The 14,330-nt window shown below is 38.6% G+C and overlaps 1 protein-coding gene across 1 annotated transcript in view; it reads right to left on the bottom strand.

Moving 5' to 3' along the window:
- Window positions 1-14,330, bottom strand: part of MTMR3 (myotubularin related protein 3) — a 133,123-nt gene that overhangs the window by 32,662 nt on the left and 86,131 nt on the right. The window contains 4 exon segments of the mRNA XM_082417321.1: window positions 358-524; window positions 2,555-2,637; window positions 10,168-10,284; window positions 10,713-10,802. Of these exon segments, the coding sequence (XP_082273447.1) occupies window positions 358-524; window positions 2,555-2,637; window positions 10,168-10,284; window positions 10,713-10,802 (457 nt within the window).

Genomic DNA, 14,330 nt, shown 5'->3' with positions numbered 1-14,330 from the left:
AATGAACTCTTATTCAACCTTCAAAGCCTACTCAAAAGCCACTTCTAATGTGAAGTCTTCGCAAACATGTATATAACGCTCATGGCTCCCTTCCACTGGGCTTCCCTAACACCCATACCCTACGTGTTTTTAGTCAGGCCCAGTAAATTGTGATGCCAAGTCTAGTGTTCTTTCCTTCCCCTTGAAAGGTAGGAAACATCTTCCGTTGAGCTTAGAAGAATGATGGGCAAATGCTACGTGCTCCATGAAAAGTACACTGATTAAACACACGAATGCTTAGGAGTCCCATTTCATGTTACAGATATCTCAAGCAGTAATTCAATAAAGCCACCATCTGCACATTTTAGAAAGGCCTACCTGGCCTGCACAGGTCTCCATGTTGCTCTTTTTCACTGGCGTATACCTCCATGCACCAAGCGTGGTATGCAAATGAGAAGAGATCTTCTATTTTAGCAGGTGGTCGGATTGCATTGTTCAGTCTCTTCAGCCACTCTTGACACTGCTCAAAGGTTGAGAACTGACACCTTTGTAAAGCCAAACAAGTACAAATGTAATCAGAAGACAGCTGACAATGAAACCTAAGGGTAGCCACCATTTCAAGAGTGCCTACTCACAGTGAAATGATAACAACAGTCAAAAAAGCACTAGAAGTGGTCTAATGTTTATGATTTATAATAACAAAACATGTCCAACAAATTTTAGCCAATGGTGAAAAATGTCAAGAAGAAGAAAGCTGGACATGTGGAAAACCTATTTTTTTTAGAGTAATAAAATCTCTTCTGAGATTGACAATTATTAAAGTAAAATGGTAGTCATTCTCTTCCAGGAATGGGGTTTTATTCCACTTCTTCCACCAAAGCTTTATGGTTGCCCTTCTCAAAGAATATGTTTAAAGAAGTTCTTTTTGTTTTGTTATGACATATTACAGCAAGCTCAAAAACAGTTCACAGTACTTTTAGCCAATTAGGGAATAATTTCAAAATTTATCTATTTAGCAGTTAGAATAAGTCAGCAACTTTAGATCAAAAATAAGATACATTACACTGAAACTTTCAGATGTTACCATGTAGAGAACAAAACAGTTCTATTATCAAGTGCAATTTTCAGTATATATAACTAGGAGGTTAAAATAATTAGTGTAAAAAATACTTTATCTTTTCAAACGCAGTATCTAAAATTGAGTAATTAATAAGCAACCTTTTAAAACTGTGAGTTATAACCAGTATCTATCAAAAGCAAGCCAAATCTCAATTGCTAAAAAGCAACTTAAATATTTACCTTAAAACCAAGGAGGAATCAACTATACTCCAACAAAAGTTAAAAAAAAAAAACAAAAAACCAAGGAGGTCACTTAAACCTCTCCCTTGTCCCAATCAGTGTGGCTCATCAATATGTCCACACAAAATGTTTACTGGCACTCCAGAATAGGTCAAAGAAATAAAGCAAAAAACTTGGGGAATTAAAAACTGGTAGAGCTACTAAATTTAAAATGCATTTTAGGCATCACTTTTCAACCATTATAGTAAAGATTAGATCAGATAAAGCCAACACTGGAGAAATGTGATGAGAAGCAGGACATTTCTAGTGTCTTAAAGTGCCTCCCAGACTGTTGATTAGTTGCAAGGGAGAAAATATAGAAATTACACAGAAAGCGGGTGACTCCTTGGCGAGAGTGATCACAACTAACATCACCAGCAAGGGACAGATGAACACTGTTTGCCTCCAGCTGTAATACAATCTCCTGAAAAGGACACAACCTCATACATACAGTATTCCAGCTGAGAACGCACAACCTCAATTTAATCACAAGGAAACACCGGACACAAAATAAGAAACTTTCTATTATAAATAAAAGATTTTTTCTTCAAAACGTTAATGTCATAAAAGATAAAGAAACGTGGTGGAAAACATTTCAGATTAAAGAAAGCTATAGAATCACGGCAACTAAACGTAATATGTGACCTTGACTGGATCCTGTTCTGAACGAGGTGGGGGAATGCTATAAAGGGCATTATTAGGTCAACTGACAAAACTGGAACGTGGAGAGTAGATTGGATAAAAAGTATTATGAGTGTAAAATTGTGAAGTTGACAATGATACTGTGGGTTATGTAAGAAAATACCCCTATTCTTAAGAAAGCACACAAGTATTTCAGGGCAAAGAGCCATGATTATGTAACTTACTTTCAAATGGTTCAGAACAAGAATTTCACACACTAGCGCATGCGCGCGCGCACGCACACACACACACACGCACACACACGCCCCCTGCAAACGATGAAGCAAATAAGGTAAAATGTTAACAATACTAGTGCTCTTTACTATTTTTATGTTTGTACCTGTTTTGTAAATTTAAAATCATGTCCAAATAAAAAATAAAAAACACCTTTCCAATAGCAAAGTAGGCTAAAGATAAAATATTTCAGGGACTAACTACTCCGAAAATACTCCTAACTAGGCTGACCCTCAAAAGCTGTTTTTCTGTTATCAAATCATGAATCCATCCTTTAAGAAGTATTTTCCACACTAAACAACAGCATAAACTCATCACATACCTGATAACTTTGCAGTCTTTGCAAGTCAAATGAAGCTGAAATATATCTCGGCATTCAACACTTTCTATAAGCTGTAATGGAACCTGCAATTAAAAAAAGATGAAGTTCCCTTAGTCAAAAAGGTATTGACCCTGCAGTTCTTCAGTGTGTCCAGCAAGAGTGATTGGAAAGCTCTGCAGGAGAAAGAAGCACAGAACTGCACATTCATCTAAATCAATAGCACTCAAGTGATTTCCTGGCTGATTGAGGGTTTCCCTTTCTCAATCTCTAATCAGTGCCCTTAAGTCATGTCATAGCACAAAGATAACAAATAAAGAGGAGGCACCACATCTGGAAGAACAGGGAAATACGCCATCTCTCTGGCAACAAATTTTCAAACTCATCTCTCAAAGTACTACTTTACAAGGTTAGAGCTAGCTGTGATTTGTGATGACACAGAAGCCAAAGGGAACCAGAATAGTTATCCTGTCTTGTTGACAGAAAAGAGCTGCAGATCAAGAGGCTAGTGGGACTACACTTGTCACTTGCCCCAAATGACAAGGTGGGCTTGTGGCTTTGTGTTAGCAAAGGAGAATCTTGAAAAAGACTGGAGGTCTGAACTGCCTGCAGGTTGGACAAAAAAGACAAGAGAGTAGACAGAGCTGCGGGTCAGGCTCTCTGCTCAGTAGGCTAGGTATCGAGGAGAAGGGAGCAGGTCTCACAGTGGCTTAATTAGCTAGGTCTAATTTGCTTCAAAAGACAAGCTGAGGGGACTTCCCTGGTGGCACAGTGGTTAAGAATCCACCTGCCAATGCAGGGGACACAGGTTCAAGCCCTGGTCCAGGAAGATCCCACATGCCATGGAGCAACTAAGCCCATGCACCACAACTACTGAGCCTGCACTCTAGAGCCCACGAGCCACAACTACTGAACCAGCGTGCCACAACTACTGAAGCCCGTGCACCTAGAGCCCGTGCTCTGCAACAAGAGAAGTCACCGCAATGAGAAGCCCACGCACTGCAACGAAGAGTAGCCCCCGCTCTCCACGACTTGAGAAAAGAAAGCCCACATGCAGCAACGAAGACCCAACGCAGCCAAAAAAAAGAAAAAAAGAAAAAAGACAAGCTGAGGAGCCCTGTTTGCCACGTGGGGCTCAAGGTATGAGTAAGCTGGGATGGTTCTTTCCCTGCCAATCTGGTCAGCAGACTACTGAACACAGGATAAGTATGACAGTGGAGAGGGATCAAAGAAGGCAGGCAGACAGGAGGGAAAGCATCTGAACAGGGTGACAAATCCTTAAGCGGTTGTTAGAATCCTCCCTCTGTCCCTCATCTTATCCTGATTCAACCCCTGGCTTCAAAAAGCAATTTCCAAAACTTCTAAAGAGAGCCTGGTAAAAATAACAGTAGATACTCTCACTCATTGGAAAAGGGTCTTTTTACACTGTATCAAGCCCAACCAAAATGTGGCTCTGGGAGTTGCAAGGAGCATTCCAACAGTTCATGATTTGCATGAGAAGGAGGCAGTCTCTTCCAACAGACAGAAACAAGAGAGTGCTGCCTGCACAGGGTGGCCCTCCTGTTAGCTGAGCCAGTTTCAGAAACAGGCTTCCAGCAAACGCTGCCCCATCATGCAGTTGCCAGAGTCAGCTGAGAACTCTCAGAACAAGGATGTGGAGATCAAAAAGAAGCCCAATGCCAGACATCTTAGACAAACAAACAAATAAACAAGCAAACTGGGGCAGGGATTAAAAAGGGTAAGAAAGCAAAATAATACTACTCAGGTAATGGTTGGGAGTTCTACCTCAGGACTAGAGCCTTCTTGATTAATCAACAAAATTTCCCTTACACTTATAATAGGACCAGAAGTAAGAGAAAGGCTAAGAATTCTTGCCTGTGTTCTGAGAAAAAAAAGGAGCTTTGGCCCTCTGTTTTTGTTTAACTCCTTAACCCCAAGGTGCCGTGAGAAACTGGAGTTGATGCAGCTAAAAATTCTTTCAAGACCTGTACGTCTAAGAAGGAAAAAAACCCCAACAATGTATCAGTGGGGATAAATTATGAAGAAGTAATAGGAGATTAAGAGATCAGAAGAGGACACTGATTTGTTCTCAGGCCAGTCCTCTGGGTATCCTATAACAGATTCATGTTGGGTTTCTTTGTTTTTAAACCTACAACCCCCTTCTCCCTCCCCCCCCACACACACAAAACAAACAAACAAACAAACAAACAAGAGCTGCCAGACTGGCAATTAAGAGGCCTGAGTTCTTATCTCAATTTTCTAAAATTTTACCAGCCAAATTTTGCATGCTTCCTGACTTCCTTGGACAACCTTCCAACCTTCCTACATGACACAAGCCTTTGCTTTCTCAACCTCGGATGGTCACAACTTAGGAAGTCCCAGGGACAGGGAATGGGAAAGAGCCTGGGGTAGAGTGAGAAGTGAGCTTTACAAATCCACGTGCTCTCTCAGCAGTCACTGGCATCCCAGATCCCCTTCTATCACCTTTCCTTATAGCTAGAAAACTTGAAAACCAACTAACGCTATTAGCAGCTGCTGGAGGGAGTGGACCAGTCTGTGCTATTTTGCTACAAAGAACAGGTAAGTTTTACATCCCTACTATTGGACTAGAGCCCAAGAGCCTATGTCCAGACTTCCAAAATACAAATATGCAACACCTCAGAGCATGCAAAACACCTGCTACCTAAATGCTTTCAATATACAAATTTTCATGTATTTTAACACTGCAAATTTAAGGAATAAGGATAAAAATGTTGGTTGCTAGTATACAGATACTAGCAAGTCACCAGAAACAACCATGTGTACTCAAGTCATAGACACAGAAAACAGATTTTAATAATCATGCAGATTGTCATATGCAAGGAAGTTTAATATGCAGCAAGAACAAGGACCTAAAAGAGAAATACGTGATTTTATATCAAATGAGTATCTCCCTTTTTTCTTCCCGTTTCACCTCAATGTTACTCTTCAATGCACCCCTGCCCCCAGACTGCCTCCTCTTCTAAAAAGGCAGAGATAGGCTTCTTTTCCTCTTCATACACCCAACCAAAACATAATAAGGTTCTGTACTTTTTTAAAGGCAAGTTCACTGATTTAGGTTTCTCAACTTTCATCACATATTAGGAGGATCTCTTACCATTTCCGTAACTAGACATACCCAATATTCAACCTCATAACAAAGAATTACAGGCACAAGAGCCAGACCATTTTATAGCCCAGGAAGGTTAAGCCACTACACTAAAGCTAGTGGCAAGTCAGGACCAGAATCCATGGCTGTCCTCTAGCTCAGGGTCCTTCCATTACATATGGTACTCCTTTCTTTCTTCCTCTAAGATGCCCTTCCCTTCTGTGTGAGCTCTACTTTAGTTTTTCTTTCACAATTAAGTAGTAGCCTCTTCACCAGGGATCTTCAAGAGGAAAACAGAATGTAAACCAAGATTCCTTAGAGGCAATTCGAAGAAATCTAAAGTCACATTCAAATCCTCTCTTACCCACTGATTCAGTGTTTTGTAGCATCTCATTTTCTTTTTGCTCCTTTCTCCTCTGCCTTCTACCTCCCAGGCAATTCTATCTCCCATTACAGTGTTTTTCCTCTTATAAAACCCACCAAACTCATGCGCAAAATACATCAAACACACTCAGTGCTGTTAATCAATTCCTCAAAAGGTCAAAAGTTATATCATGTACACCAAAACTCATAAGAGCATCAATCCAAAAAAGCAGAAGAGCGGCAGTTTAAAAATTTAATAGACATGCACAAGTATAAAAGACCCACAGTACTGTGTCATTCCAGAGGGAATTTTATATCATCATATCCTACTATATTTACCATAATTCATTCTGGGTGGGTGGGGGTGTGTGTGTGAATTATTTTTTAAGCACCAGAATTTAAAAGTGGGATAATGTATACCTTTTAAAAACAAATGCCCTTTTTATAGCATGAATGGGAAGTACTAATCTTGCATACACATGTGAAGTAAAACTGGCAGTAGCAGAGTAAAAAATAATGTAATGAGTCTTAACCTAAAATCTGTAACACACCGGAATATCTGGGCTCTAACTCTTATGACTTAAAAACCAGTCAGAGGAAGAAGACTGTCACAGGTTAAAGACCCAAACTCTTTATTGCTCACCTGTGGTATTTCAAGATACTCTTCCAGCACTGGTTTCAGAAGCCTCTTCTGATTTATGAATGCTAAGGCCAAAGTGCATTGTTAACAATAACCTCCTTTTGATGCTTGGGGAATGAAGATTTTTGATGTACAATAGTTAGGCAATGGAAAGAATCTAGGAAAATGCTAAAGAAAGTGTTCCCAAGTATACTTCCAGCTTGTTCCTAAGAAGCATTAACAGAGCAGTCTGGAAATGGAGTTTTAATGTCCTTTTAAATACTCATGTTGACTTTACAAATTATTTCTGGTTGAAATTCAGTTTACATTTTTTGAAGGTCACAATTCCACCCGCTTATGTTTAAACTGTGTGGCTTTATCCCCACCGCACAAATTGTCCTCATATAGGAAACCACTTGAACTTTGTCTAATATGAGGGAAGGGACTCATGCAGAGATGACACACTTTGCTGATATGCAAGGTGAGCATCTGACACTCAAAACCAGTTTGTTCCAAGCACAGGTGCAACAACCGCCTAGAATTCTCATGCTACTTACTGGGATTGCAGAAGCAGCAGATTGAGAGGTGGTCTATTGAATTACACAACAAGAATTGTTTAAAAATTTCATGAACTCCACTTGAACACTTACTTGTTTATAAATTAGTTGAGCAAATACCTGTACATATGTAAAAATACAGTTTGGGAAAAGCAGAGAATGGGAGCAATTCGTACCTTAAATACAACTGAACTGTACTACAGAGGTTCTTTACCCTAGAAACTGGAAACTTGATACCCAGTGAATGTGTGTGCATTAAAGTAATGATGTATCTCAGTGCTGCTGTGAAATTAACAGAGAATATATGATTATCAGGTAGCTATTTAAAGCTTGATAGTAGTAAGTCATTTTCTAAAGTGCTAAATGTGTTGATTCAAAAGCATACAAAATGATGTGTGTTGATTTAAAAGCATACAAAATGATGCGAACTGGAGCATGTCACAATATATACTGGCACATCTGGGTGATGGTTGATTTATGTTTGATTTAGATATAATAACCTTTAAAGGGGGAGGTCTCTTAATCTCACAGATTTTACTGAAATACTCATCTGCTGAGGGAGGACCTAGTGTAGGAGGAGCCACCGTTTCCTGGAGTAACCACAGGTTTTAGGAACCTTAGCACTAACTGTGATGTGATTAACTTATTTGTATGAAGAAGTCCTAGTCGCTCTCAATCTGAAATGTTTAAAGTCACTGCAACGCCAAAATACTTTTGCACAACCATTTTTCTGTGCAAAACCATTATCTTGGGCTTTTTAAAACGTGACATGCAGGCTCTATGCCTTAGAGGGTTATAATGCTAAATGGAAAGCACTTTTAGGTGAAGAAATGGGTCAAAAGTAAGAACAGGGGTAAGTTTTCTTAAGCACTGTGTCTCAGTCACAATGGGGGACCAACAATTCCAGTAAACAACCTACTCATACAGCTACTGTTAAGAGACAAGATGACACAGGCGTATTTACACAGAAGTATGTTTTAAAATGAACTTTAAACCCAAAGGGGGTTTAAAAATGGTCTAATATCAATTTCAAACCCCTATTAACTTCAATTCACTTTAGTATTTACTGAATACCATGGCACCAGTAAACATGTTGGATTCTGAAGATACAAAGATGAATAAACAAAAAATTACAGCATATCTGGTAAATGTTGTAAAGGTATGTTCAAGATACAGAAGAAGCCAGAAGAGAGGGTAATAAACTGTCAGGGAGGGAACTGGGATTGAGAAAGGCTTCACAGCAGAATTTATCACCTGAACTGGGTTTTGACAGATGAAGAGAAGTTCCCTGGGTAGGAGAAGAGAGAACTCAGAGGTGTAAAGTATGTCTGAGATTCCAAGGAGGGTGGTTTTACCAATACAAAAGGAAGAAGGGGAAAAAGAGGGATACAGAAAAGCTGTCAGGGACCAAGGATCATACCATGCTAAGTAATTTCATCTTAGAAGTAGTTAAGAAACACTGAAGGGCTTCAGGCTGGTGAATGACATGATCAAATCCATGCTTTCTCTCCAATAGACCATATTCCCAAATAGATCTAAAAATAGTCTCTGAAATACTTCGCCATAAACCAAAAAGCTGAGAGACAGAGGACTGTATGGAAAAATGCAATGATATGAAACTAAATTATCTCTACATGCAATTTAATTACAATTCCATCAATTCTAGACATTTAAACACAGTTTAAACACAAAATTAAATTGGGCAATTCTACTAATTATTACTGTCATTATTTCCACAGTAGCTGGTAGGAAACTCCTGGTTGCTGGAATGTTATAGGAGATTCAATCCTGTCCCCTCCTATCACGGCCACCCAATTCCAAATGGGCCCTTCTGAATACAGTGCTATATGGTAAGAAAGCACAACATGCCTCTTTCCTTGATGAATCCAGTGTGTATTTTAGCTGATAGGCAGAAAACTAACATAACAGATATGATCATAGCCCAAATCTAGAAACCAGGAGGAATTCAGGCCACAATGATTCCTGGATGTAAATGCTTAACTACAAAGAATAATAATAAATACTAAAATAATAAATGCCAACCACAAAGAAAATGTCAGCCATTTGAGTCTTGACAAGGGAAAAATATGATGAAGGAATTGGGTAACTTCCGGATGGCTGAGTAAACTTTTTCTAAGAATCCCCAAATGAACCCCAAAACACACAATCTGAATGAAAGTACAGTCCTGAGCTTTTATAAGATGTCATAATACACTTCTTTGTGCTAGAACCAAAGTGCAGAAAGCCACAATACGGTCCAGTGAGGAAGGAAGAAGGCATTCATTTGGTTAAAATACATGAACCTTCACATTTTTGCGGTGAAAGGCACGTTTATTGAAAACTATTAATGATGGCAAGTGTGCTGGAAGAACCAGTTCACTGAGAATACCCTCATAATTGAAAAGGGTAAATGCACTCGAAAATTGAGAGCCTTCCTTCTCTTCAGCAATGTATAGTCCATTATGCAAATACACACTGTACTTGACATCTATACTTATACCACTAAGGAGCCATTAGAATAACTTCATCCTATAACAGAAGTCTGCACTGAGCTCAAAGTACAACTCAACATTTGACATTAAGGTCCAGGAAATTCTCTCAACTGAGGCAGTCAGCAACTACTAAAAATTGAGGAATAAAAGCCTACACAGCCTTTGCAACCTTACAAAGCTTAATGGTACATCATTACCTACTGCGAATCATGCAGTGTTACTAGACAATGGACACCTTAGCTGACAACTACATGTATCATTTTAAATCAAGCACAAGAGTTGCTTGCTAACCTAGTGTCCCTGAGTGCTTAAATTAAGTAAGAGAAAAGCAGAGCACACAAGGTTTTCAAACCAAACCCCATATAACACTCCTCTCTTTGAGAACATTAACAAGTTTTTTTATTGAATACTTCCTTTCTCCATCTACTTTAGTGGGAGAACAGTTGAGAAACACTTACATTAACAAGAGACTCCTTGAACTTGATGTGAAGTCTGTAATTAGAAAGGGCAATGATGGCATCCTCAGCACGGCCCACATACTCTGTGCTCTCTCCATGAAGTTCAAGGAAAGGAACCTTCAAAATGGAAGAAGAAACCCTTCAGAGTTTTGAAGCAGTAAAGCAAAGTGTTCAAACATGGGTCAGGTGAATGGATGATAAACACTGTCACTCAAAAACAGTACATAAATGGGTAAGGGACCTAAAGAGGATGGGTTTATACCCACAACATTCAAGATTCATAAAACCTAGTTATTCATATTCTAGACTACAGAAGGAATGACACAGAGATGATCATCTCAGTGAATTCTCAGGAAAAAAAGTCTTTCTAAAAGGAGAGATGTTTTCCAGCTTACATTTCTATTATGTGTATGGCTGAGGAAAATATATATTTTTCTAATACATATTTTCCTATATATAGTACATTACTTCAATCCATTAGCTCTGCTACATTGTTACTATGATGCTTAATACTTATTTCACAATCAAAAGTGGCCTGAAATTACCTGAAGATTCTCATCCTCCCGGATCAGCTGCTTCCTGGGAAAGATCTGATTGGCCTGGATGCACTCAAGGCTGTGCTGAGTCTCTTCATCCTGGAAAAACCCAAATGTTTAAATAATTTCAAAGCTCCTACTCATCCATATTGGGTTTTTCTGCCATGTCTAGGAGCATAATAACAGTGAGAGTCCAGTGACCAAGGTGAACTGGCAGAAAGCTCAATGAAAAAATATTCACCCCCAAAAGTGTTCCATCTAATACATTCGGCGCCTTTAGACGGAGAACACACCAATGCCAAAAAAAAAAAGTCAAAGAAGTTAAGAACATTTCTATTAAGCACTAATAAGTTGTTAGTATATTACTTTTAGGAGAAACCAAGATACAGTGGCTGTTTTCTCTTAAGTTATAACCTTCAATTCTTATTTTTGAAAGATACATTGTGCATTATATAAAAATGAAATGATGTGACTCACATCTGGAATTTGCTTCAAAATAACTGGAGAGGGAAGGGAATGGGGCATAAATGAAACAGAACTGTCCATGAGGGATAATTCATGCAACTTTTAAGTGAGAGTTCACTATACCGCTGTGTCTACTTTGGTTATATGTGAACTTTCCATAACAGAAAGTTTTTTTCTTTTTAATGTAAACTTAAGAAGTGAATTCTCAAACTGAAAACATGTGTGAACCACTACCCCTAGCATAATCTGCTTTATATTACAAATTAGATTTATTTCCATTAAGGCAATTTCAAAGAAGCAATAAATTATAATCTAAATGGCACCTGAATTGAACTAATTATAATTTATATTAAAAAGTAGTCTTTTACATTATGAATTTTTATGGTATAGGAAGACCAGGGCAGGGGGAAAAAAGCAATCTGTTGGAAAGTCTGACTGTATATTATGATGGAATCTGTTTACACAGCAAATTTTATATGAGCAAAACCGTATCATGTTAAACTGACAGCACCAGTGAGAAATACAACCACTAGTTACTGGACATTTCCACACATGCTACTTATCACACTTCTAACAATTTTTTAATCTCAAAGAAAGAAAAATCCTATCTATAAACAAACAATACTCAAGGTTTTTTGTTTGTTTTTGTCTGCATTGCTGCATGCGGGCTTTCTCTCTAGTTGCGGAGAGTGGGGGCTACTCTTTGTTGCGGTGCGCGGGCTTCTCATTGTGGTGGCTTCTCCTGTTGTGGAGCATGGGCTCTAGGCGCGCGGGCTTCAGTAGTCGTGGCACCCGGGCTCAGTAGTTGTGGCTCACGGGCTCTAGAGCACAGGCTCAGGAGTTGTGACACACAGGCTTAACTGCTCTGCGGCATGTGGGAACTTCCCAGACCAGGGATCAAACCCATATCCCCTGAATTGGCAGGCGGATTTTTAACCACTGCTCCACCAGGGAAGTCCCCAAGGGTGATTTTTTAAAGAAATTTTATCGCGAAGTATGTCTACATTTGGAAGATCTGCATTACTCGTTATTTTCTCATTCCTCATTATTTTCAAAATGACCTATTCTTGATGTTACAAAATTATGCATGGATAAAAGGTTAATTTAAAGTGCAAGACAGACCTATGGTTTTAACATAATACAAAAAGTTCACTGATATGGCTTCAGATTCCACACTGCAACTAACCTTCAAAGAACTGATACTTGTCGGGGCTTCCCTGGTGGCGCAGTGGTTAAGAATCCGCCTGCCAAGGCAGGAGACACGGGTTTGAGCCCTGGTCTGGGAAGATTCCACATGCCGTGGAGCAACTAAGCCCATGGGCCACAACTACTGAGCCTGCGCTCTAGAGCCGGAGAGCCACAGCTACTGAAGCCCGCACGCCTAGAGCCGGTGCTCCGCAGCAAGAGAAGCCACCGCGATCATAAGCCCATGCACCACAACGAAGAGTAGCCCCCGCTCGCCACAACTAGAGAAAGCCCGTGCACAGCAAAGACCCAATGCAGCTAAAAATAAATAAATAAATAAATAAATTTATAAAAAAGAACTGATACTTGTCAAGTTCTGATGTAGTATAATAGAAGAATACACACAACTACCTGGAAAAACTATTAAAATACTCTTCCTTTTTCTAACTATGTATCTCTGTGAGGCTGGATTTACTTCATTTATTTCAAAAACACATACTGTAACAAATTGGATGTAGAAGTAGGTATGAGAATCCAGCTATCATCTATTAAGCCAAACATTTTTTAAAAACTGTAAAAATCAATGCTACTCTTTTACATTAATTATTGTCGGATGAGGAAAAAGTTAATTTTCATAAAAAATGTTATGGTAACATTTAATTGGTTATTGTTATTTTTAAATGAATTAATGAACATTTTAAAGATTTCTCAGCTTTAACTTCTAATACAGTAAATACAGACAGACACACCCTACATAAACAAAAGCTCTTTGGGGCCCTCAATAAGTCAAGAATGTAAAAAGAGCTCCTCAGACCAAAGACTTTGAGAATTGCTGCTCTACTATAATCCACTACTAAATACATTCGTCCTTCAGTATCTGAGGGGGATAGGTTCCAGGACACACAGCCCTCCCATGGATACTCAAATCCCTTATATAAAAAAGGTATACAGTATTTGCATATAACCTATGCTCATCCTCCAGTATACTTTAAATCACCTCTAGATTACTTATAAAACCTAATGTAAAGTAAATGCTATGTAAATAGTTGCTGGTACACAGCACATTCAGGTGTTGCTTTTTGGAACTTTCTGTAATTTTCCCCGATTAATCTGGGACTCCATGGATGTGGTACCACTGACTGTACCAATTAAAGCTGTTTAATCTGAAGTCAGGCTTTCTATAAAACCAGTCTCCTAGTGATGAAACGAACAGCCATACAGAGACTTCAACAACACTCACTCACTCAGCTACTACCCATAAAACCGTATCTTTGCTACTCTAGCTGACTGGGCCCATTCCAACCCCTCTAAGGGGCCATTTTATCTTGAGGCACAGGTTTTATCTTGAGGCACAAACTTTTAAAAAGTTTGATACTTAAAATGTATAAAGAAATTAGCAGCTTCAAATTCTAAAAATAAAACTGTAACAACTTTATAAATGGTTCATAAAATGCTACCAAAAAATATAAAACTTGTCATATACTTAGCAGTCCTAGGGAAGTGACACTGCTAAGTATTCACCATGACTGTCAAGAAATCGTAGCTGATAATCAAATAATTTCAAAAGCAAAAGTATACAAATCTATTCAGTTATTTATAGCAATAAATAAATAAAAGTTTAATGAAGTTGGTGTGTTTTAGTAAGGTTGATATGACATGGCTTGGAGCCTCCAGAAATATAATTACCTAGGGTGTACAAAGAATGACTCCACTTCTATAAACACCAAAATAACTTGTTATATGAAGAGTTTTGTGTCAATCTGTTCCATTTTATTCCTTTCCACTCATTTCCTCTGAGGTCAATGATTGGGTGAAGGAATAAGGGACATAGTCATATTTGAAAGGAACTCAATTTTCCTATAAATGTTACCTTTTTTTCTTTTAACCAATTCTATTTCCATTCTTAAGAGGTAGTTCTTGACTTAAAGAACACTGAGTATTTACACTCAGCACTAAAGAGAAAAGATATGAGAAAAC

Source organism: Balaenoptera physalus, assembly GCF_965194825.1.
Source record: "Balaenoptera physalus genome assembly, chromosome: 12".
Classification (NCBI taxonomy): Eukaryota; Metazoa; Chordata; class Mammalia; order Artiodactyla; family Balaenopteridae; genus Balaenoptera; species Balaenoptera physalus.
Note: the sequence above shows the minus strand (reverse complement) of the source record. Positions and strands in the feature narration are given on the sequence as shown.